The sequence below is a fragment of the Lepidochelys kempii genome, chromosome 6 (genome assembly GCF_965140285.1).
Source record: "Lepidochelys kempii isolate rLepKem1 chromosome 6, rLepKem1.hap1, whole genome shotgun sequence".
NCBI classification, from domain to species: Eukaryota; Metazoa; Chordata; order Testudines; family Cheloniidae; genus Lepidochelys; species Lepidochelys kempii.
Window position 1 is genome coordinate 27,089,306 of NC_136385.1, and position 25,577 is coordinate 27,114,882.

A 25,577-nucleotide genomic window follows, 5' to 3' on the forward strand; every position below is an offset into this window, starting at 1 on the left:
ATTTGAGTTTTCAATTAAAAATAAAAAAGTTCTGTGGAAAGAAGACACTCTTTACAAAAATTTTCATTTAGTGGAAAAAAAAACAATTTTCTGTCAAAATTTTTTTTCAGGGAACATATCAATCAGTTCTAATCTCAGAGGTTTTGGATCAAGTGACATCCTTGCAGATCCAAAAGTCCTATTTACCTCAGTGGGAGTTTGGAACACACCAGAATCAGGCCTTTTATAATGGAACAGAAGTAAAATGAAATGTTAACATCCCATAATTATTAGACCTGCTTGAAATTTTCTGAAATTTTGAAATTTCAAGAATTTGTTGGCAATCTTTTTCCCACTTTTTTTGGTCAAAATTTTGAGGATAAATGTCTTTGAAAATTCAAAATTTAAAAAATATTGATCCAATTTTTAGCCAGTTGAGGAATGTAGAAAAAAAATCATGAAAAACATTGTACAATCCCGTTTCATTTGGCCAAAATTTCATCAAAAATCCAACTGGGTAAAATTTCAACCAATTCTAATCTAATAATAATATCTATACCAATGTTACTGTTTTTTTCACCCAGCCATGTTTTCACACCCCAGTATCTTTTCAGCTCACCCTCAGCTTGCTCTTTCAGTTCCTATCAATTTTATTAATTCTCTCTCCCATGTCATAGCTTTTAAGTTCCTCTTTTCTTGCACCCACCCCATTAATTTAACAGAGTTCAAGGCTGTCTTAATCAGGTGTTTCTTTTTCTAATTTTCTTTTTGTCATTGCCTCTCATTCCATGATGCTTCGATCTGAAGAAGTTCATGAGGAAGGTATGTGAAACAACTTCTGAATGTATCTCTTTCCCTCAGCAGTGCTAGCATGCACAGGAATTCTTAAGAAGGTGGATGGAGACAAGAAAATGTTCCATTCGTGACAAATTATTACTCACACAGCATCATTTGCATTTAAAATGTTCCATCTGTACATTAATATATAAGCAATGATCACTGCATGTAAAAAGGCACTAAGCTTGGGGGAACATGTAAATGCTTTGAAAACCTCCATTTGTCAAAACGATACAGAGTCCTATCTTCCCTTTTTACCAGTTTTCCACTCGTGTAGCTCCACTGATTTCTCTGGACTTTCTCCTGTTGTACACTGGAGTGAAAAAGGAAGCAGGTTCTGTAGGCATATTGCGCCGTTAGTTATGTGTGTATGTCTCTCCCATTTGACAGCCTAATCCTCTCTTCTTTGGATGCTTAAATCTCCCACTGACTTCAGTGAGAGAATTGGGTGGATGAAAAATGCAGGGTTAGGTCCTTGATATGTGCCACATCAGAGCATCCTGGGATAACGTTTAGCCAAACATGTTTGTATAATGCATTCTATTGCCTACCTAAGCATTCCTCTGTAAGGTTTTAGTCCAGCTGTGAAGCTTTCTACTAAATGTCAAAATTATGTAACTTTGCAGACTGTAAAGAGAAGGTTTTTTCTTTTTAAACCATAACGTTGCAAGGCTGTTGTAGCATATATAACTAAATGTATGTAGCTATGCTACACAGCAGAATGTAGGTCTTACAAAGTGGATTTAAGTAAACCTTTGCATAACGGTGACACATGGATACTAGCATTGTACATAATATTTACAAGCTAGGTAGGTGCATGAAGGGAGAGCAAAATGGTGGAACTGAGGTCTGGGACCAAAATATAGTGAGATATTTGTAAACCTACATTCTAGATATGAATAGTAACACAGATTGTATATTCCCATCAGATTTGTAAATTTATGTTCACGGCCATGTTTAAAATAAGTACAAACACCTTAGTAAGCCAAATGGATCAGCACCACTTGGTTTACAATTTTTTTACATATTATAAAGGATTTATATTTCTTACCAGGCACCTGCATGCTCCATTTACCTGGCTTCGTTCCATCACATCCTGTATTTTTCCATTTCTCACCCTTTCTCTTTCTTTTGATGGTGTTAGTTTTCTTTCCCTATAACCAATTCATATTCCCCTCCTTGGCTTGAAAGATTTGAGGTTGTTATAATCATGTGTTGCTTATTCTAATTCTCTTGTTTTCTGTCGCATCAATCTTGTTCCCTGACACTTCCCACCTGATGAAGTTCATGAACCAGGTATGTGACATGACTTCTGAATTCCTCTTTCCATCCTGCATTAGTGTGTGCAAGAATTCAAAGGTGGTAGAAGGGGAAGGGACACAATTCTGTTACGTTATCACTTACAATATGTTGGCTTTCAATCTTTCTTCTGTAACTTTGTCTCTGTAGATTGACTAGTGATGATGATAGTCACTGCATGAAAAATGTTATACATTTTAATATACTGGGCCAGCGCCTCAGCTGGTTAAATCAGGGTAGCTCCATTTGGGGATCCACTTATTTATACCAACTCAGGATATGGGCCCACGTTCCATCTGAGGGCACGATTTGGCCCAATACAGTTGGACATTGTTTTCCTAGCACATTAATTCATACACTTCCCCTGCTGCGCCAAAGCATACTCCAGTTGTGTAAGATGTATACTAAGCTACAAGTCTGTTCTAGCACATAGCTTTGTAAAGCATAGATTAAACCCTCTATGCTCTGCCCTTTATATAAGTACAAGGTAGAGCCTGTGGATGAGGATCCATTCTTTGGGGTGCTGGAAGAAAGGAATGGCCACAAGCACAGAATAGAAATATGATGTCTCTATTTTGTTCACACTTATAAAACTGCACTGATGTAATAAATATGGTTCTCTGTAAACAAATGGGAGCCAGCAGTACTTAATTCACACAATATTTATGTATTTTGCAAGATTTACACTTTTTTTACCTTTCATCTGCATGCTCCTTCCCCTTTTTCTCCCATCCCCCTCTCTTCCCATTTCACACATGTATGTGCCATTTGTTCTCTCATTAATGTCCTTAGTTTTCTTTCCTTGTAACCTATTCATAGAGTACACACAAGCTTGGCTTGAAAAAATTGAAGGTTATTGCCGTCCTGTGTGTCTTGTTTCTAATTCTGTGTCTTCCTTTGCATCTTTTTCTCCTGACACTTCCTACCTAATGAAGTGCATGAGCCAGGTATGTGATGGGACTTCTGAATTCCTCTGTTTCAGTCTCAAGGGTTAATGTGCACAGGAAATCACAGGTGGTGCAAGGGAACAGGAGATAACAATAGATATTAATGATACTTTTTTCTTTACTTCTCTACTTTTAATTGCTTTTCCATAACCATTTCTCCAGAAAATAACAAATGATGATATCTAATCCTAAATTCTGGGTGTAAGAATAACACATTTGAGGAAAAATATGAACCATTTTAAAATCCACTTAGGACTGCAACTGTGTTGTACACTGGGGCCTTGCTCCGACAGCAGGGATAGAACTCAGATCATCATTCTACAGAAGCACAAACGCAAGTCCCTTCCACTTGAGCTAATGGAGAAAATCCTCTAGCTATTTTTGAACCTCTCTTTTATGAACTAATGGGGGATTGAGTTCATAACATTAGAAAGTTCATAAAACTGAACATCTCAAAATCACCGTATATACAGTGCATAAGTTAATGTGTTAATCATTCAATAATAGTGTACCTAATGAATGGTAACAAATGTATACAGGGTTCCTGAATTTCTTTGTGAGAACTGCATCTCTTCTTTGCCACCAAATCGCGGTGTCTTTTCAAACCTGTACAGCTGCTTGGACGTTGGCTGAAGGACTGAAATGGCATTTGGTGGAAGAAAAATGATGTTGGCTGCAGAAGGATGGTTCATGTAACCAATCGTTTATAAGACAGATGTTCCTAAAACTAAGCTTCTACTGTATTAAGGGTAGACTTGCCAGAATTCAATTATATCATTAAATGTTGGTAAAGGTCAATTTCACTGTTCACACACAAACCAACAGAAGATATCAATATTTATTTTAAAGCATTTTAAAAGATTTTTATTGATTTAAATGTTCACATTTGTGCAAAATTATGGGTTTTAGGCTTTTTTATTTTTATCTATTTAAATTTTCACAGTTGTAGGAAATTATGTGGGGTTCAATCAATGTGGAGGCCAGACAATAATTATTTAATGATGATAGAAGTTGAGATTCAAAATGTTAAAGCTTTATAACTGTTAAAACATACACAATAAATACCCCTAAATCAAACTCTAATAAGTTCTCAAGCACCATTTTTCTTACTGCTGGCTCTTACCTATCTGTAAATTTTAATTATTGGTAGAAATATTTTTTTCATCAGTTTTGTGTACGTGTGGTGAAATCAACCTTTATTGACATTTACCAATAAAAATCTAATCCTTCCAAGCCCAATGAAGAGTATAGATTCCATCACGCAAAGTGGAGCAGTTCTGACTCCATCCAATAGAGGGCAGTGTTGCAAATAGGCCCTCTCCAGTTCAGTACAGCCTAGTTGAAATATATTTGAGAAAAAAGCCATTTTTGGCCCATTGATTGTATAAAGGGAATCTAATACTGTTGGATCTTTGCATTACAGTTATGCACGATTAGCAATATTGTCTGGAATGCTTGCAAGAGAACCACATTTAAAGGTCAAAATCTTGCTCTCAGATGTACAGGGTCAACCCTTTTGCATACTTGGAAAGTAGAATACTGAAATTCATACTCTAGCTAGGCTGAAATTCACCACGCAGACCCATGAGCAAGGTTTTCCCCTTATGAAATAACATGTTTATAAATCAAAACTGCAAATGGATGTGAATAGCAACAAGAACACATACAGATGCCCTTCCAAAACTGTATTCAATGCATAAAGTGGCCTGAGTTGTAGATCCAGGAAAAAATACAGAGAGATTTGTGCTGTTAGTTGATTATTAGTGATGGACCATTATATGTAACCAGGTTTTCAAGCCCTAAAATATTATAATGCAAATGAACAAAATCCTGCTCTTGGAAAATGACAGACCCAGTATTTCTTTGAGATCACTTTAAGTCCTATGCTCATGTGTAGCTTTAAAAATAGGAGAAACCTTTATAAATCATGGTGGTCAGTTCCTCTCTATAGGTTTTGCAAGCTTTACATTTCTTACCATGAAGCTGCATGCCTATTTCACCTGACAAAATCCTTTCACAACCCTGTCAATTTATTTGCCTTTTAAATGTTACTATTTTTACTTACCTATGATCTACTTCCTAATCACTCTCCCCTCACCTCCTCTGGCTTGAAAGAGCTTAAGATGCTTCTAATAACATGTTTCTTGTTCTCATTCTCTTGTTCTTGTTGCATCTTGTTCCATGACACTTCTCACCTGATGAAGTTCATGAGCCAGGTATGTGACACAACTTCTGAATTCCTCTTTGTAGTTCCAAAGTGCATGTGTGTATGTGTGCGACCAGGAATCCTGGGTTTGTAGAAGAGAAAGAACATAAGAAACAAATATTAACCACAAATGATCACTTACAGCGGTTTTCTCCTTTAATCTCCATGCTTGCTGCTACTTTAACTTTACAGCATCTTTAATTCCCAGCAGCCTCTCCAGGCACCTTTGTTTCAAGTGTTTCTCACTTTATTGCATCAATATTCTTATTTTCCTTCACTCATTCCTTGATGTCTTTCTCAGGCTCCAAAGTGTTTACATATGTATTCTGTTTTCTCTATTTCTCTGTTTCCCATCACTGTTTGTTCCATGACACTTACAGAAGTTCACGAAGAAGGTATGTGACCCACTTAAAGAATCTCACTCCCTTTCTCTTTGGGCTGGTTTCCACTACAGGGAGATCAATGCTGCTCCAATCGATGCAGCGGGGATCGATTTAGTGGGTCTAGTGAAGACCCGCTAAATCAATGCCAGAGCGCTCTCCAGTCGACCCCCGAACTCCAGCTGTCCGAGAAGAGTAAAGGAAGTCGACTGGAGAGCATCATCCGTAGACCCAGCACATTGAAGACACTGGGGTAAGTCGACTTAAGCTATGTAGATTCCAGCTACTTTATTGGTGGATAGAAAGCTGGCTAGATTGTCGGGCTCAACCGGTCCATGTCTAGTTGGCAGCTGGTATCAAGTGGAGTGCCCCAGGGTCGGTCCTTGGGCTGGTTTTGTTCAATATCTTCATAAATGATCTGGAGGATGGTGTGGATTGCACCCTCAGCAAGTTTGCAGATGACACTAAACTGGGAGGAGAGGTAGATACGCTGGAGGGTAGGGGTAGGATACAGAGGGACCTAGACAAATTAGAGGATTGGGTCAAAAGAAATCTGATGAGGTTCAACAAGGACAAGTGCAGAGTCCTGCACTTAGGATGGAAGAATCCAATGCACCGCTACAGACCTAGGGACCGAATGGCTCGGCAGCAGTTCTGCAGAAAAGGACCTAGGGGTTACAGTGGACGAGAAGCTGGATATGAGTCAACAGTGTGCCCTTGTTGCCAAGAAGGCCAATGGCATTTTGGGATGTATAAGTAGGGGCAGATTGAGGGACGTGATCATTCCCCTCTATTCGACATTGGTGAGGCCTCATCTGGAGTACTGTGTCCAGTTTTGGGCCCCACACTACAAGAAGGATGTGGAAAAATTGGAAAGAGTCCAGCAAAGGGCAACAAAAATGATTAGGGGACTGGAACACATGACTTATGAGGAGAGGCTGAGGTAACTGGGGATGTTTAGTCTTCAGAAGAGAAGAATGAGGGGGGATTTGATAGCTGCTTTCAACTACCTGAAAGGGGGTTCCAAAGAGGATGGCTCTAGACTGTTCTCAGTGGTAGCAGATGACAGAACAAGGAGTAATGGTCTCAAGTTGCAGTGGGGGAGATTTAGGTTGGATATTAGGAAAAACTTTTTCACGACGAGGGTGGTGAAACACTGGAATGCGTTACCTAGGGAGGTGGTGGAATCTCCTTCCCTAGAAGTTTTTAAGGTCAGGTTTGACAAAGCCCTGGCTGGGATGATTTAGTCGGGGATCGGTCCTGCTTTGAGCAGGGGGTTGGACTAGATGACCTCCTGAGGTCCCTCCCAACCCTGATATTCTATGATTCTATGATTCACATAGCTGGAGTAGCATAACTTAAGTCGATTTACCCTGGTAGTGAAGACAAGCCATTCCATTGCTGGGAAAACAGTATTCAAAAAGGTTAAGGTTGCATAAGATGAGGACCAAGAAAGGGATGTCCGGGGGGGGGACGGGACGAGGGAGGGAATGACCTCTTTTCTGAAGAGTTTTGGATGAACATTGAGAAAAGGGTTGTGTTTGCCAAGCGTTGTGGTTTCAAGCAATATGAAAAGAGTGTTACAGGTTCTATACTGAAACTTCTGGCCTAAATTTTCAAGTGGGACCTCCAGTTTTGGCTGCTCAAAATTGCCTTATTTTCAGAGAGTGGATGCTCAGCATTTTCTGAAAATCAGTCCCCTTTAAGGTGTCTCATGCTGGGCATCCAAAAATTGCAGCACTGATGATCCATAGACACTTGAAAAGTTAGGCTTTTGAGTTTAGCTAGAGCTACTGAAGGAGCTTTGGGTTATAGATCAAATTATCGGGCATGTTCTGAGTTCTAGAATGAAAAAATTAGCATGTTGGGCAGTCCCTGCAGTGATGCTGGAAAATGCTTGACAGACCCATGGCTGCTTTTGTGATCTTTGAGAGAGACAAGGAGATTAACATTTTGCTCTCAGAACTACTTATTTTGCTGCAAAGCTTGTTGACGATCCTTCAGATTATATGGTGGTATTTGCCAAAATTGTAATTCCAAGTACAGGTTGATCCATCTTGTCCATCTGTAATTCTATAGTGTTTCTTGGAGAGCATCTCACACATGGTTGAGGGAGATGGTAGTCACAGAAAGAGAAGAAATAATGGATGAAGATTTAGATGGATGGAAGGGTGTCTAGATAAGAGTGAGTGGATAAGAAAAGTGACTCCACAGAATTCTGCCAAAGTGAAAAACATACTGTGAAGAATAAAGCCACCCAATTTCACAAAATATGTTAGGTTATTTGTTATGGTCCAAATTCATGATTTCAGTACCTAATATACCTAATCTATAATGCTCAGTATGGAACTGCACAGTTTGGGGGTCTGGAAGGTGACATTAAAGAAAATTTCAGTAATTCAACACCCACGTCATTCTGATAGGGTTTTTTTCAGACTGGGGATTAACAGGAGAGAGATGCAGAATTGGTTTGGAAATAGTTTCAACTAACAATAGGAAAACAATCTTCTGTGTAAAAAGCGCATGGCAAAATGCTGTTGTCTGTTGAGTCTGGTGTTCTCCTTTCTTTGTAAATTAGACTAAACAAAGCTCATATTGCATGGTTGAGAGAGATTCTGAGGAGGCAACATCTAGAATATGGAGTCATGTGCTTTTCTTGTCTTTGTTCAAATCTCCACGTATGGGACTACTAGTTTTCTTCTCATTGAAATAAGACCATCCCACAGCAGGGTAGAACCTTCTGGGTCTTCACTGAATTCCAGTTGCTTGGGAGATGGTTCTCCCTTAAACTCTTTCCTTGACACCTTTTATGATACTTCAAGTTGTTCTCTTCTGTAATTTATAGGAGGTTGGAATTCTGTATGCTAATGAGTGTGGTCCCATGAAATTTGGTTGGGAGTCTGGCAAGCACAGATGATAGCCAGAATGACACAGATGATTTTGATTATATCTGTCAGTCATACCCTGATGGATTCCAAGCAATGTAAAATCTGGATTTTTTTAGATTTTCGTTGGAAGTGGAAGAAAAATGCAAAAAAACAAAACAAAACAAGAATAACCCCATACACTTAATAATTTGCTTAAAATAAAATTGCATATGAGGGTATGTTTGTGGAAAGCAAATTCTGAATTCACAAATGTGAGAGTTAGCACTAGAAACCTGATTCTAAGAAGGAACAGAAATAATATTATATGGCCTATCAAAACTAATCGACACAATATGAATTTCCATTATCCAGTATTAATACTCTCAGTCTGAAGTATGAATACTTAAAATAAAAATTCTGGAATTATTTTACAAACAATTTAGAAAATGGAAAGCTCCTTGTAGACAATTTGTAAACACATGTAACCCTTCTGCCAGTCAGAGTTGGCATCAACAAAGATCGGATTCAATATCTAGGGATTCCTTTCCAAGAATACAATGCAAAACAGGCTCAAGCCCCCATCCAGTGACCTGGGACAATTACACACTATCCCCTGGGCACCTCTAAGAGGCAATACTTCCCTTCTCGCAAGCACAGAGTCTGAGTGTAGCAAAACCTTTTAATAAAAGGAGGGGAGTAACTCAGCATTAATTTGGGAAAATACTGCAACTAGGTTCATAAACATAAACCCTGAGCAAAAGACCCACCCCCAAGTAAGTTGGGCAGTGTCCTTTTTTCCTCAGGTTCTTAAGTCCAGCAACCCAAAAGTCCCTTTAATGTGCCTGTCCCTTCTCTGCACCCAACTCACAGTTGCTGCCCTTGGTCAGTGCAGCCCCAGAGTCCAGAGGTTCATTTGCAGAGTTCATCTCCCATCCTGGGTGGAAGGGGTGGTGGTTAAAGAGGCACCTTACATGCTATGCTGCTTGGGCACACTGCCATGCCAGCCACTTGCCACACCTCTCTGCAGGGCTCTTCTCTGGCCCTCTCCGCCAGCCGCCTTGCTGGCCACGCCTCTCCACCAGCCGCTCGGCTTGTCACTCGCCAAGATGTCTTCAGGGCCCACCACTTAACACAGCTGTCAGTGATTTCAGATCTCAGTGCTCTCAGCTGTTAGTGGCGGCGGGAGGGCAGGGCCTCACTGCTGGTGCACACTGGGCAGTCTCTTGCACCAGAGACACTGTCCCAAATTAGGTCTAATACTTAGACCTAGATATCAGTAATTTCAGCTCTGCAACATGTAACAAGACTCTCAGTTGAGTCTAAATTAGCTCTTTTATTATACGTGGAGAGAGGAGGGGTCAAATGGTGTCTAGGACCCTTAAATACAGTCCACACCACCAGATACAAGTACCTGTACCCGCCCTCTCTCAACTCATTGGGCTTTGGAACCCATGTCCCCTGCCTAGCGAGTGCTGTTCAGTTGAGGGCGAGTCCCTCCACTGGGGTATGCCAGGTACAGTTCTGCTGCCCTTGATTCACACAACCAGGATAATAACGCTTTATTACTCCTGCCCCAATAACAAGGAGACTGGGGATCCAGCACCAGCCACAAGTGATCATTTGGGCAAGCAATGACATCATGCTGAGTACATAGGCAGGTGGCTGTGCCCATGCAAACGAGATCAACTCCTGAAATCCTTTTCCACAGCTCACCACTAGATGTCAGGGGAGAGCTCATTCAGACTCTGCTTACACACATAATCAGACACAATTTCTCAAATAAATCATATGCTTCTAGTTTTCACCAGGTCTTCCTCCTAAATTCTATACTCCATCTCTTATTTGCCATCCAGAATTATGGGCATATGTTCTCACCTGAACTAAGTCTTCAAGAGATAGACAACAGGACTTGTGCTTTTAAGGCTCTTTTAAAAATCTCATCCTTTAGTGTCTAAATATGGATTTAGGAGCCTACCTTTAGTTTCCTATTTTTGTAAATTTTGGCCAATGCCAATATCTGCACTTACTGGGTAACTGGGAATGTGCACGACAAATTGAACATGCAGGGTGGTGGAATTGATAGTACGCAGTTTGCCACAACTTCATCTGACAGGCAGAGGAGCAGAGAGGAAAAGTCACTTTCCCATTGGCCAAATATTGCTTTTGATTACACCGGAGTAAATCTGGAGTAGCCCTGTTGAGGCATAATCTGGCCCCAGAAGAGTAACCAAGGGGAACAAGTGCCTTCACTAGATGACATTATCCTTTGTTTCATCTTGACTTTATTGCCCTACAATCGAGCTAATTTGACTTCTCCCATCCCAAGCTCCTCCTGTACATCTCTAATGTCCCTTGTGCTTTCTTGCACTTGCTTTTCTTTTGTATGTGTGTGTGTGTTGCCCTTTAAGAAGAGGCCCCTGAAGAAGAAGAGCAAGAGGTTGAGTATGAAGAAGGTAAGTCTGTCTTTCTTTCTTGTCCTTGAATCTGGGAAGTGATGGGCTTTATGGGATGCTACCAAGTCTCAGCATTGCTGCTTCATGGTGCTGTCGTATTGGTCAGCTCTATTCAGTCTGAGTCGATGTCTCCTGTCTTCTGCTATGGTATTCCTGGCTGAATCTGAGTTTGTTGCTTTACTCTGGCTTTAGCATGACTGGAGAGCAAAGCTTCAGCCTTCCTAAGGGCCACATAGAAAGTTCTTCGGGGAGGGGGGAAAGGTTGCACTTGTTAGACAGTTGTAAAATCTGTTAATGGGTTTCTTTTAGGATGAGGCTAGTGGGCCTAGAGGTGTGATACTTCAGATAAATACTGAAAAAGCTGATGTTGACAGCTGTTTGCCCAGCACAACTCCTCACTGGAATTGGTAGACCAAGGGTAGTGAGTTCAATCCTTGAGGGGACCATTTAGGGATCTGGGGCAAAATTTGGGGATTGGTCCTGCTTTGAGCAGGGGGTTGGACTAGATGACCTCCTGAGGTCCCTGATATTCTGTGAATTCTCTGAGATGAATAGGAGGGAATTTTTTTGACAGCTGCATGAGCCTTACTATTCTCCATCAAAGCTTTGGGAGTACACATTTTAGGGGAGATCCGCAGCTGGTGTAAATCAGCAAGGCTTCATTGAAGTCAACGGAGTTGCACTGATTTACACCAGTTGAGGAATTAGTTTTGTTTCTGTATCAGAGCTATATTTTACGGAGCTCCATTCAGTTCTGGTAAAAAAAAAAAATCAGACGTTCAATATAATTCAAATGAGCAGGTTGATCCTTTAACAATTTGTTATCAGTAGGGCCCTACCACAGCCATGAAAAATGTGTCATGGCCATGATATCTGGTCTCCCGCCGTGAAATCTGGCCTTTTATGTACTCCTATCCTATACTATACAGATTTCACGGAGGAAGACCAGCATTTCTTACATTGGGGATCCTGACACAAAAAAGGGAGTTGCAGGAGAGTCATAAGGTTATTTTAGGGGGGTTTGTTGTTTTCCATCCTTACTTCTACGCTGCCTTCAGAGCTGGGTGGCCAGAGAGCGGCGGCTGTTGGCCTGGTACCCACCTCTGAAGGCAGCGCCCCGCCAGCAGCAGCGCAGAAGTAAGGGTGGCAGCACCATACCAGGCCCTCCTTACTTGTATGCTGCTGCTGGCGGTGGTTCTGCCTTCAGAGCTGGGATCCCGGCCAGCAGCCGCCGCTCTCCAGCCGCCCAGCTCTGAAGGCAGCGCCACCAACAGCAGCGCAGAAGTAAGGGTAGCAGTACCGCAACACCCCCTACAATAACCGTGTGACCCCCTCCCCCACACAACTCCTTTTTGGGTCAGGATCTCTACAATTACAATACCGTGAAATTTCAGAGTTAAATAGCTGAAATCATGAGATTTATTATTTTTTAAATCCTATGACCGTGAAATTGACCAAAATGGACCGTGAATTTTGCAGGGGCCTAGTTATCAGCTATAAACTAGTCAGGATAAACAATTGCTAACATACTTTATACCGTAACTGCAGTGATTATTTTAATAATAACAATGACTATATTAATAAACTACTTTAATGTGTGTTACAGACAATAGCTCTCAATGGCCTTGGGACTTGCAGTATAATAATTACAAGTCACTTTGGGTTTCAGTAGCTCTGTTGGGCAAAGGTACTGTGTCCCATGATTCCTCTGGGTAATTTCTTTTCATGCATTTGAGTCATTGGACACCCTCTTCTCTCCTTTCGTTTCTTTCTTCTTTGTTATCCAGCAAGTTCAAGATTCCAGGCGTAGTGGAAAGGGAAAGGGAAAGGGAAAGAGTAAGTGGGGTATTTACAGAAGAACAGCATCAACTGTGGATTGACTAGTATACTTTCTTTCTTCTGCTTTTGTTCTTCAACCTGCAGCTGGAGACGAAGGAGAATACTATGATGGTAGTTTGGTGTTGTTCTGAGACAACAAAAGTATCTTTCTAACCCTACCCTTTTGTTCTCCATCTGCTTCTAATCCTCACTTGATTTAAACTCAGGAACTGGGCCAAAACATCACTGCTGCAAACATTCATTCACTGTGCATGTCCAGGCTCTCTCAGGGGACTCTGCTGTGTCTGAGGTGTTTATTAGCGCATTCCATCACCAGGGAAATTAGCACTGGGAGAACCTTGTACTCTAGAATGTTCAGCTCTAGAACCCTGCCCAGTATTCTAGGTGTGACCTAGAACCTTTAATAATGTGGTATTTTCAGCAAGGCCCCAGTTCAGAAAGGCCTGTAAGCATGTGCTTAAGTTCTATTGATGTGTTTAAAATTAAGCAAATGCTTAAATGCTTTGATGAATAGGGAAGTACTTAGACATATGCTAAAAGCTAGGCACATGCTTAGGTGCTTTACTGAATCACGATATGTCTTTGATCTAAATTGGAACTAACTCAGAATAAAACAAAATAATTCCTATTAAAATGGATGGGTAACTGATGGAGGATTTTAAGAGTTATAAGCAAATATTCATGGTATGTAAAACTTGAAATTATGCTTCCCAAATATACAGCACATGTGCCTTAACTTGAAAGCTGATCTGTGCCAGTGGCTTTGCACTCCCACCACAGGGGAAGCCCATTGTATTCAATGGGGCTGTGTATGGGTGTTAAGATCCATCTGCATGGATGCAAAAAAAACAGGCCCTGAGCCTTCAAATATTTAAATCCTAGTCCAGCAAAATCAGTAAATCACTTAAGCACATACTTAACTTCAAGTATTGAAGTTGATGGGACTAAGTTAAGCACATGCTTAAGTGCTTTGGTTGATTAGGGCCTTAAGCATATATCTAACTTCACTTCTGTGAGGCATTTAATTGGCTTCAATGAGAGCAATTTACAAGAGGAAAGCTGTGAACATGCTTAAGTGTTTGCAGGATCGGGGCGTGAGGGAGTTTTGGCACCGCAAATAAGCAGCTATTTGAAAAGTTTATGGAAGATTAACAACTATGTAACAGAGAAACTGCTTTTACAGAATTGGTAAACTCCAATTATTGCTGATTTAATAACTATTATTGTTCATTTTTATGATTACAATAACGAGGTCTACCGATGAGCAACACTATATAAGAGCGAGGTGATATATTACCTTATTACCTCTAATCTCTGTTTGGAAACTCCTCCCTCAATGAAAGATTTTTTTAAAAGATATTTTTTTCAAACAACTTTGCCCCCCCTCCCCCGCCCCATATGAGTTCTTTGTGATCATCAATGAATGCAAAGGACCAATGGGCTTTGCATACGGTCTTAAAGGAAGCCCTCATTTCTTGATGTTGTTTTGTCGCTTTCTGGATCCCAGGAGCTCTAGAGTACTAAGGGACAGCAGGTTCTAAAGTGAGAGTCTGAGGTTCTTCCAACATTAATTGAAGTCAACTCACTTTTTAAAATTTATTTTCTTGCTCACTTTTTTTCAGCCTTTTTCTTATTTTAGGAAAAACACTTTGAGAACTTTTCTCGGCCCTTTACATCAGTTTTCACTTCAGGATGTGAATTCTGTCTCTCTTTTTAAATAATATATTGCTTTGCAAGCTCTTAATGTTGGTTAGAAGTGTTGTTTCTGGCAGATGAGAGGAAGGGAAGCGACAAGAGAAATCTGATGCAGTTGAGGTATAGTGAAGTTGGATTCTCGGAAAAGGGAGAGCACAGTAAGAATATGTTATAGATGTAACAAAAACAATGGAGGATGCCTTAATGATACATATGGAGTTCCTGTGCTATCCCACTGTGACTACCAGCAACTTCTGGAATTTATGTATTATTGCAGCATCAGTGAACCTGGATTTTCAGTGGTTCTTTGCAGAACTGGCTTCTTTTGGCAGGGTGATTGTGGGGGTTTTCTCACAGACCCTTGGTTCATGGGCAGAATGCGCAGAATATGAGAGTCAGAATCCACCATATGCTTCAAAGAATAGGAATTTGCTACGACAATTCCTGAGTGTTAACAAATTTTGGCCCAGTTCCTTGATTGGTAGCCCTGAAAAAGAGAGCATCTTAAAAATAAATCCCAGCCCGATGGCCAGTTTTAGTGCATACAGTACGTTCTGTGCTGGGCCATGCACATTGCAGGATGTTTTTTGGATGAAAGCTGACCTTTTTAGTAGTCTCTCCCTTTTCTAGTTTCCTGGTGGTGCATTTAGATGTCACATCTACAATACTTTATTTTGACAACAGCAAACTAACTTTTTTTTTTTTTTTTTTTTGGTAATCATTTGTTCATTGAATTATTCAGAAAGCAACAATTTAGCAGCAACTGATGTGGTTGGATTCACCCAGTCAATGACAGACGGGTCAACCAAGAATAATAAACAAGCACAAAACAATCAGTCTTTCCACAGCTCTTTTTCTCTCTCTTATGTCACAAATGCCACTAACTTACAACTTCCTTGTTAAACTGGAATGGTTTGGTTATTTCCTTAGAATTTCATAGGCGAAGGGAATCTTGCGTGTCTCTGAATAACATCCAGGTCAAACTGGTTGAAGCAATTTCCTCCCCGCAAATAAATAACAACAATAAAAAAATCATACGAAAAGCTCACTGTCTATGGACAAATCTAAACAAAAGAAGATGAACAACAAAAATCCTACCTGGAGAAATAAGCTAATTTTGCTTTTATCGGGGATGATCTCTGACTTATTTTTATTTATATTCTTATGAGAGTACAGTAAAACCATGATCATTTGACACTTGATTATTTTATTATTATTATTTCTTTGCACCATTGTAGCATCTAGAGACCCACAACTGCAATCAGGGCCTCATTGTGCTAGGTACACCCTGCAAGCAACAGTCCACATACCCTGTAAGCAACAGTCCTTGTCTAAATCTAAACCCTGTCTAAATCTAAACAGACAAGACAGCCAGCGAGTGAGAGAAAGGAACTATGAACACCTGACACTCACTCTTCTATGGCCCTTAGCGTATGTCTGCCCTTGGGGCTAGGGCTGTGATTCTCAGCTCGCCTAGACACACTCATCCTAGCGGTCCTGGGACTAGCGCCCTAGAAATAGTTGCATGGCACAAGCAGAGGTGAGTGGTGGCACGGGCTAGCTGTGCCGAGTACAAATCTGCCGGAACCCCAGCGAGCACGTACTCAGCATGGCTAGCCCCTGCCGCCACTTGCTGCTGTCCAGGCTGCCTCAGCTATATTGCTATTGTGAGCCAGCTAGCTCAGCGAGGGCTAATGCAAGTGTGTGTATGCAAGCTGGAGTCACGTCCCTAGCTCTAAGTGTAGTCACAGCCTTGGTTATGCCTCTCACCTTGAATCCCTTAATCAGCTCCCCCCATTAGCAAAACCCCAAAAAGCTGATATTTCCTGCAAGGATTTTTCACCACTGATTTTAGAGGGGATTTTTTTTTTGGCCTTATGATCGACAGGACATTGACTTTTATTTTATTTTATTCTCTCTTGTCCCACTCGCCCCCATGCCCCCACACTTGCAAAAACGGGAGGGTGACGGGGCCTATGTTGCCAATTTAGTCGTTTTCCAACACGTTCCCTGTACATTCAACACCCCCTCTAATTTCAGTTCCTGGGGAAAACATGCTGACAGTAACCTGTCACTCAAATCCCCACCAGTATAGAGGATCAATTAACAAGTGGAGCCACACTGAAGGGCTAATTAGAGGGCGAAGCAATCCCACCAGCTAGCAGCAGCTAAATACAGAGGAAGGCAGCCCTGGGAGGATAGGTGGGTGAGTGAGTGAAGGGCCTCATGAAAGGCAGAACTGGCTGCTAGCGCTGCTGCCTTTCTCCCCAGAAATAAGAGCTGACTGGGACTTGTAAATATGGCAATAGTATGACTGGCGATGGCCTGCTTGAACTCACTGTGGTGGTGAAGTGGCCAGGAGTGAGACTCCCAGAGTACAGGTGCTCCATTTTAAAAAAAAGGTCATCCTTTGAAATGCATCAAAATATAATTATCTGACCTCAAATAATTACAGGGAAAACATATTGTTTCTGGTTAACTGGGTGCTTGGACCAAATCCTGAGAGAAGCTGAGCTCCTCAAATTTGGCTCTGTCCACAATAGGCTGTGAGCTTTTTATTTCTAATCCATCCCACCAAGCAAACAATACAAGAACATTGTATGGCAGAATTCAGATGAATTCCTAAAAGTTCAAACTCAGCATGTGGCTATGAAAGTCAACCTGGGTCTGTAAGAGACAACATTAGGATAGAATGTATGGGCTTAATACTCCTCCACTTATGGGAGAAACTCCATTGAATTTGCTGGCATTACACTGATATAAACCCAGCATTAGAGATAGGAGAATCAGGCTCAAAGTGTATACGAAACAGCACATCACCAAAACAGTAAATGGCTGTTTGGTGCAGTAGAATGTCTCTCATTATGAAAAGCCCAGGATTGACTAACTTGGAGATGGTTTACATTGCATACTGAGGGGGTCTGTCCTCTCCTGGAGACACAAGTATCACTCTCATTAACATTCATGGGAATTTTGCTTAGAATATCCACCAATGCCCCCTTATGCAGGATGCCCCCTTATGCAGAATAAGCCCCCTTAGGCAGGATGATCTTTCCAGGGTGGGTTTGAGGGCCACTGCTGTGTATGAAGGAGAGAAAGAGAGAACATGGAGACTTTGGGAAACATAGATGCCATGTGGGGATGTCTGGGAGTGAATGCGACTGGAGGTGATTTATCACAAAGCTGTTCCCCTTCTGGGCCATGTATGCAACATTTTAGTAGATCTGTAGCCAAGTTTAGCTCTCATTTACACCAGTGTAAACCCAAAATATCTCCATTGACTTTAGTGGAGTTGCTGAGAATATCCACCAATGTAAAAGAGATGAGAAACTGACACTAGGAGGGGGAATATTCTTTTTTTACTTTCCAGCTCTGTCATCCTCCCTATAGCTTTGGTCTCCAGGGGGTAAGAACTAGCACTCATCTCATAAATGAAACCATTAACTTCCAGATGCTACGTTAGGACTTTTAAACAATCTCTTGTTTCCTTTCCTTTTCTGTAGAGTTCTGATTTGAGGTCAAATCAGTCTGCTTTCACTCACACCAAAGGGAACGGTCTCTTTTGGATGTGTATGAGGCATAACCAGTTACTCAGGGGTGTTCCTCCTAAACCTGGATTTCCCTTCAGTTTCCCAGCTTTAACAAACAGCAGCTGGTGTTGTTTTTCTCATTCTAACTGTTCTCCCTCTTTTCTCCCCTCTCTTCCTGTTTTCTGTCCGTGTTTCCAAACTCAGAGGAAAAGCCCAGGCCAAAGTAAGTGTGCATTAATGGTTGTTTTTAAAAATACTGGTATAAATGTGATGACCATCCATAGACCTCCTACCAGAGAAATGTCTCCTACTACCTATGCACAGCCCTCTCCTCCCCACCATTCATGCAACATCTAGCATTTCTGGACTCCTCCCTAGACTGCCTCCATCTGTCAGAAGCTACTGTAAGACTGGCTACAGGCCAGGAAATAGAGACCAGTCCCATATCAGCTCATACATCTTTATTACAGCGAGGACTGGCACAGACATCAGGTCTCTCCAACCAAGTGCTCCTACTCCATCCCCTGTAGCACCTTGTGCTGGGTGAAGCTGAGCTCATGTTATCTGCTCATTTCTCCTGGGTAGCACACAGATGGGAAGAGAGGGTACCAAGAGGGGAAAGGCAAATGTGCAGTATACTCTGCCCACCTTTCTCTGCCTGCTCTGTGGCTCCGTTTGCAACAATGTGTGCGGGTAAAAGAGAATGTCTGACAGGGGACGGCAGTTTGCCACAGGCAATGAATGCTGAGGGGTTCAACATTAAATCCTTTCCATTGTTCTTCAAACCATGAAAGGGGGTATGAGTTGCAGCAGCTGGATGTGGGGAACAGGGCAGCCAATGGCAGCATGTCATGGGAGTTACCCATACTTCCAGTGTTGCTGGCAGGCAACACAGTTGGTTTGTCCTGGGCTCCACAAGGCTTGACCAGGATTCCCCAGGGATCTTCTGGCTCTAGTGGATCAGTGCCCTGATTCTCCACCAAGCCAGCATCCCAGGATGGGTCATGCAGTGTTCTCTTTGTGTTAGCAGCCTCATGGAACTTTACATGTGAGTTGTCCCATTCTGCACCTTTTTGTGCAAAATGGGATGACCCCATAAACATTTGGGATGGGTCAGCTCCCTCTATCTATTGGGTTTTCAATCAAGCCATAGCTTCAGCTGTACCTCCTCATCAACATTTCTCCCTCAGCATGGCTCCATTTGGTGAATGAGTTAATCTCTTGGTTCTTTGAGGTTCAATTCCTTCTATTTTTCATCCCCTACAGACTGACCGCTCCTAAAATACCAGAGGGTGAGAAAGTAGACTTTGATGTAAGTATTCCTGACACATGTCCATCACATATGCACACCCACCTCTTCCTGCATCACTACTAGCCTTTGTGAAAATGTCACTGCCATGTAGCCAAGGGCAAAAGGAGTCTATTTTCAGTGAAAGATTAATCTGGGGTCCATATCTGAAAAACCTGCTTACACATTGCTTTAGTTGTGCAGCTGTATTTATAGCTTAATTTGTCTTGGAAAGAGAAATCTGAAGGGTGGAAATGGAATTAGTAACTGCTTATAAAGCCTTTAGATCTTCTTCCTTGCAGACCTTTATTGTGATCTTTATCTTGGTCAGTTAATTATTCCTCGGTTTCTCAAGGACAATCCAACTGCCCTTTCAATCACTTCCGAGTCCTGTCTTTTTGCTGAGTGTTCCAGGCAGCTCCCCTGACTCAAGAATGATGAAATAAGATTAACTTTGGCGTTTCAGTGGCCAGGAAAGGACTTTCATGGTATCAAGAAACTGCACATAGAGCATGGGAAATGGTTATGTCCTTTACCAGAGGGGTAGCCGTGTTAGCCTGTATCCACAAAAACAACGAGGAGTCTGGTGGCACCTTAAAGACTAACAGATTTATTTGGGCATAAGCTTTTGGGGGGTAAAAAACCACTTCTCCTTTAATAGGCCATACAATAGATTTAAACTAAACAAACAAAAAAACCCAAACCCCATGCACCAATGCACCAATAAGCAGAAAAGAGATTTAAAGAAGCAAGTCTCTTGGAGGAGGCTTTCCCGGCTGTGCAGGTGCCTGTAATGAATCCACACACATGAAACAAGTTGTATCAAGTCTGTCTCTGAGAAATAGTGCTCAGAATGGCACCACCAAATAACCAAACAAGCATGGACCCAAATATGTTTCTAGTAAGTCAACAGAAAAAGAAAAAGCCCTTGTGATGAGTGGTACATGATTACATCAGGATAAGTTGTATGCTCATTCAGGGTCACTGTAGTGTTCACCTTGTCCACAAGAAAATGAAGCTTCTATTAATTCTGACTGGTGTAGGAATACTCAGGTAAAATGAGGAGTCTGCAGAGAAATGTAAAAAGAAATGTAAAATGTAAGAGTAGGTGAAATAGGATGATACATTGAAGCGAGGAAGTAGGAGCTGGGAAACCAGGACTCTGTCCCTTGTTTTACCACTGGCTATTAATTTGGGCAAGTCACTAAATGTCTCTGGCCCTGATTCAGCACCCAAGTCAATAGAAAGGCTCCCATTGACTTCATTGGCTTTCAGATGTTGCCCCTTGTGTTTCAATTTCCTTATCTGTAAAATGAGGCTGTTCGTACTTAGCCTCCTTTGTACAGGGGCCTGAGATCCTCAGATGGAAGGAGCTGCACCAGTGTTAGATTGTTATTGTAATAACACCTTACTGCTCCTTCAGGACATCCAAAAGAAGAGGCAGAACAAAGACCTGATTGAACTGCAAGCCTTGATTGACAATCACTTCGAGGGCAGGAAGAAGGAAGAGGAGGAACTGCTTGCCCTGAAGGAAAGAATTGTAAGTCTCTATGGTGCCATTCCCAGTGATGTCTGCTTCGGGAGGATAGTGTGTGTAATTACCTCAGAGACTCAGAACTGAACTGGAACCTTACAGACCAAATTGCTCTTTCTGTCCAACAAGTGGAGACAGGAGAACAGGGGACGATAGTCCTTCAAGGTGACTGCATCTTGTTCCCAATGTGATCAAGATAATGACGGTGCATTTTTGGCTGGTGTAGAGTGGAATGTGCCCATGTGGAAATCAAGGACACCTTGCAGTGGTAGCCTTAATGAGGCTTGGGTCAGTGCACTAGCCTCTCAGATATGAAGAGCTAAATGCAAACGTGGATTAGGTCCCAAATGAAAATAAGTCTTGGGTCTTCTTGTCCTTCCTCAGGGGTGTGTTTGTTTATACTACAAAACACCATGTACAGTTAAGCACAGCTCAGGACCACAGGCCATTTCTGCTCTGACATATCCAGGAGGAGGCTGCTGCAGGCCAGGTCTGAGGTGAATTGGGTAAAGTGATGAGGTGGACTTAAGACTGGAGTAGCAGGGCTTAGGCAGGTCAGGGATGAGGTAGAATGGCAGAGGTGCGTGGTGGGACTCAGAACTAGAACATCAAGGGGTGTTGCAGGTTAGAACAAAGGTGCATTAACAGAGCTGTGTGTGAAGCCCATAACTAGGATAGCACGGGTTGTTAAAGGCTCCAGCGGCGATTTAATGGTGTGGGGGGAAGGGGCAGCTGTCCCGGGGCCCAGGGATTTAAAAGGGCCTGGGGCTCTGGCCGCTGCCACAGTAGCGATGGCTGGGAGCCCTGGGCCCTTTTAAATCGCCAGGCCCTGGGACAGCTGCCCCTTCCCCGCTCCTACCATTGGCAGCCCTGCTGGTAGGATCCCTACTGGCAGGGCCGCCAAAGCAGTGTGTGTGTATGTGTTGGGGCGGGGCACAAGGGGCAGCGCTTTAATATTGGCTGCGTACGAACTGGTACCAGCAGCCACTTCTTCCCGGTACGCTGTACTGGCCCATACTGGCCTACTTTCACCCCTGGGTGGATGAGGCATAACCATTTTGAAAACAGGTGTAGAAACCATCTGCTAGCCTTGGGTCCCCTCTGTAGATGGACAGTCTATTCTATTTGCTCAATTCTGACTTGAGGGAAGCCTGTCCCACACTGCACAGAGGTGACCATACTCATTGTAATCCATCCCTGTTCTCAGCCTCCCAGGTGTTTTACAGTCATGGAATTCACCTGGGGCCCTTCAGCTGGCTATGTGCCTCATCCTGCACGTTTTGGTAAAGTAATGGGAACGGTCCACTGCCTAATATGGAAACTAAAATCCTTTATAAAGCTTTGGAGACAAATAAAGCCACATACTGATGACTCTGTGCCTCTTCCTTTGTTTTGGGCAGGAAAAACGCAGAGCCGAAAGGGCAGAACAACAAAGAATCCGGGCTGAGAATGAGAAGGAGCGTCAGGTTAGGCTTGCGGTATGTGCCTCTGCTTTCTGTTTTCCTCTTGACACATAACAAGAAAGTACCTGGGCTCAGACCTTGTTCGGGAACTGTGAAAGGAAATGGAGAGAAGCTTTAGGTCCTGCCTGCCTCAGGAACACCAGAGAAGATACTGGTAGTCTCCTCATTACAGTGAGGCTCACTGGGCAGAGCCTGGGAAGGAAGCAGCTATAACTTCCCAGACGCATACATTCCTACATCATTCCCTGCAGTGACTCCTGCTGCTAGTGGAATAGGTGTGGGCTCCCCCAGCCAAAGTCCTTTCAGTAACTTGTTTTTCTATGGTGCATTCTGCAGGAAGAGAAGGTAAGAAGAGAGGAAGAAGATGCTAAGAGAAGAGCTGAGGATGACCTGAAGAAAAAGAAGGCTCTGACCTCCATGGGTGCCACATACAGCAGCTATTTGGCAAAGGTAAAGGCATTGATCAATGGATGAAATAGGGAGGCAATAAACACACCTCTCTGAATTTTATCACCACTCGCATACCTCTCTGTCCCCACTGAGTCTCCTAAATTCTCTACCAATCATTTGGAATTCTCTAAGTTTGTTCCAGCAGTTGCTAGGAATCCCTTAGATTTTCATGACAACTCCTATAACTGCTTGGGATTCCCTGAAGTTTCAAGGCCATTGCATAACTTTTAGGAGTGTCTCAGCTCCTATGGAGTAAGTGTTGTTGGGAATGCGCTAATGTCTCCAGAATGACCCCAGTGCATCTGCCCGGAAATGCTCGAGTACGTGTCCATGGTTCCTTAGCCCTTCCACAATATCCCTGTACTTCATCCTGAATTTGTGCAGGGCAGCATCCACTGATATTCTGGGCGTATGTTTCCTATAGGCTGACCAGAAGAGAGGAAAGAAGCAGACTGCTAGGGAAATGAAGAAGAAGATCTTGGCAGAGAGGCGCAAAACACTAAACATTGACCACCTGAATGAAGACAAGCTGAGGTAACATGCCATCTTCATTTGCTGCAGGTAGATTAGATGATTTCTCAGGGAAGTCAAGGCTGACAGCTCTGAATGAGGACACAGAGAGATTTCTTCTAGTGGTCTGGGGCCTACCACACTGAAGGAACTTCCTGATAAGGCAACTGTGGAGCCTTTATGAAGCCAATGCTAAATTGTGCCTTTGGCTGTGCTGGGACACAAAGGGGAAAAAGGGGCAACAGATGTCATTGTACATGAGGTGGACATCCAGCCATGATCATGGCTTAGTCAGACTGCCTTCCTTCTGCTGCTAATCAAGCTACGGTTGCCACTTATCTCCTGGGACAATGACATACTGTAAACCTACAGACTAGTTCGGCTCAGCTGAGCTCAGGTTCATTTTGGGCACTGTGCTACCGTGATGTTCCACCATGGCACGTTGTCACAACATGAGGCTTCCTCTTCATTCCATGATGTGTGAGTGTATTAGGTGAGGAGAGGGTGGTGCAACATCAACACACGCTGAAGCAACTGCGTGACATGAGAGGTAGAGAGGAGCATGTTAGCTTTGATACGTCCCATCCCCCACACAGCTAACCTTGCCTTGTAGACGGTCCTCAAAATCCTAAAAACCAAACAGTCTAAAATCTAAGGGAAATTAGGGACATAGAAAGAGAGTGTGCTGTAGGAGGACCTGTGTGCCCTGGGATATAAAAGGAATGGTAGGGGCCACTTTAGAAATGGCACCCTACAGAAGAGCCAACCCTGGTGCAGATGGGGGCAGAACAATGGTGGATGTCCCGAAACAGAAAGGGTTGTTTGTAATGTGGTTAGTGTCATAATTGTAGGAGTATTGCAATCCAAGGAGGTGGATGGATAAGGATAGGGAAGAAGAGCAGGCCTCTGTCAACATCAGTAATAGTTGAGATGGGTCTGCAATGCAAAAATCTAGATGTGAACCGTCTCAGAGTTTGGGGGGTTCTAGAGATCTAGTGTTCTGGTCCAAGCCAATCTCTAACTAATGTTACACTGGGCCAGTTTTGCTCATCCACCTTAGCCCTGAGACTGGTGAAAGCTACCATGCCAATTGCTCAGCCCAATTGCTCATTCAAACTTTGGAATCCCACTCACCACTTCCCCTCCAGTTCCCCTGGGTTCTTTAGTGAGCGACAAAGAGCCGAGTAAATAAATAAATTTGTGAAAGGGTGTTAATGCCTGATAAGAGGAAACAGTGCAAGGCTGAAATGTTAACATGGATAAAGCTGAGGAAAATAAAATCTGACCATAAAAATAGTCAGAGACATGAAGCTGGGGAGGAGTTTTGAAGGGGAAGCAGTATGGGCTGCGTGCACACACACACACACACACAAATTTGCTACTAGTGTCCTGGGGGCCACAGCAAACATGTGACATTTCAAATGTATGAAATATTTCTCCTGTCTTCCTCCCTCTGCAATGCATAGGGATAAGGCCAAGGAACTGTGGGATTGGTTATACCAGCTGGAAACTGAGAAATATGAATTTGGAGAGAAGATGAAGAGTCAAAAATATGAGGTGGGTTGAGAAGCAAGTTGGTCATGGCACCAGTCACCTCTGGGTCCAATCTGCAGGAAAGCTGTGCAACTCCCATAGGAAACGTGGTGTGGAGATATCATTAAGCTAGTTCCACACACAACTTTTGGAATATTTACCCAGCAGGGTAAATTGCCAGAGCCATGCATGGCATACGGGAATCATATTTCCCATAACTGTATACCAACCACATGCATGGGGCTATTATTAGGAGGCTGCAATTGAGTCTTAAAGTTGGAATTGATTAGACCAGAATCTATGAAAATGAGACACGCCCCACAATGGGAAAAGAAAAACCCCATTGTTTATTAGTTTGGAAGAGAGGTATGAAAAGGGGTTGGTCAGATGCTTTCAGTTGCCTGTCTCCCTCACCAAGTGACTTTCTTAACCACATGTTCATTTTCATACTTAAATTTTGGAATTTTTATTTCCATCATAGAGTTAAAACAAAAAGAGTGGGACGGAAATGACCCCCTGTGGACTGAACTCTTAGGAGGCCCTTGATGAAATCTATGCCTCTGTAGATGTGCATCTTACTGAAGTGCCACATGGTATCAGAGTGCTGACATGTCCCTTTCACGTCTGATCATGGGATATGCCCATACCCAACTGCACTACACTTCAGTGACCAGAATCCTGCTGGGATCGATATTTCTGGCTGCTTTTCTCTGTCTTCACTTCCTTTTTCCAATTTTTTTAAAATACTTGGACTGAGAACAACCCAC

At 42.6% G+C, this 25,577-nt stretch overlaps 1 protein-coding gene across 1 annotated transcript in view; it reads left to right on the forward strand.

Moving 5' to 3' along the window:
* The first annotated feature begins 770 nt into the window (after window positions 1–770).
* TNNT3 (troponin T3, fast skeletal type) overlaps window positions 771–25,577 on the forward strand; it is a 31,034-nt gene continuing 6,227 nt past the window's right edge. Inside the window, exons 1-9 of the mRNA XM_073350320.2 lie at window positions 771–801; window positions 10,924–10,968; window positions 18,237–18,255; window positions 19,299–19,344; window positions 20,744–20,860; window positions 22,255–22,332; window positions 22,654–22,767; window positions 23,192–23,301; window positions 24,744–24,834. Of these exons, the coding sequence (XP_073206421.1) occupies window positions 771–801; window positions 10,924–10,968; window positions 18,237–18,255; window positions 19,299–19,344; window positions 20,744–20,860; window positions 22,255–22,332; window positions 22,654–22,767; window positions 23,192–23,301; window positions 24,744–24,834 (651 nt within the window). The remainder of the gene's footprint in view (window positions 802–10,923; window positions 10,969–18,236; window positions 18,256–19,298; window positions 19,345–20,743; window positions 20,861–22,254; window positions 22,333–22,653; window positions 22,768–23,191; window positions 23,302–24,743; window positions 24,835–25,577) is intronic.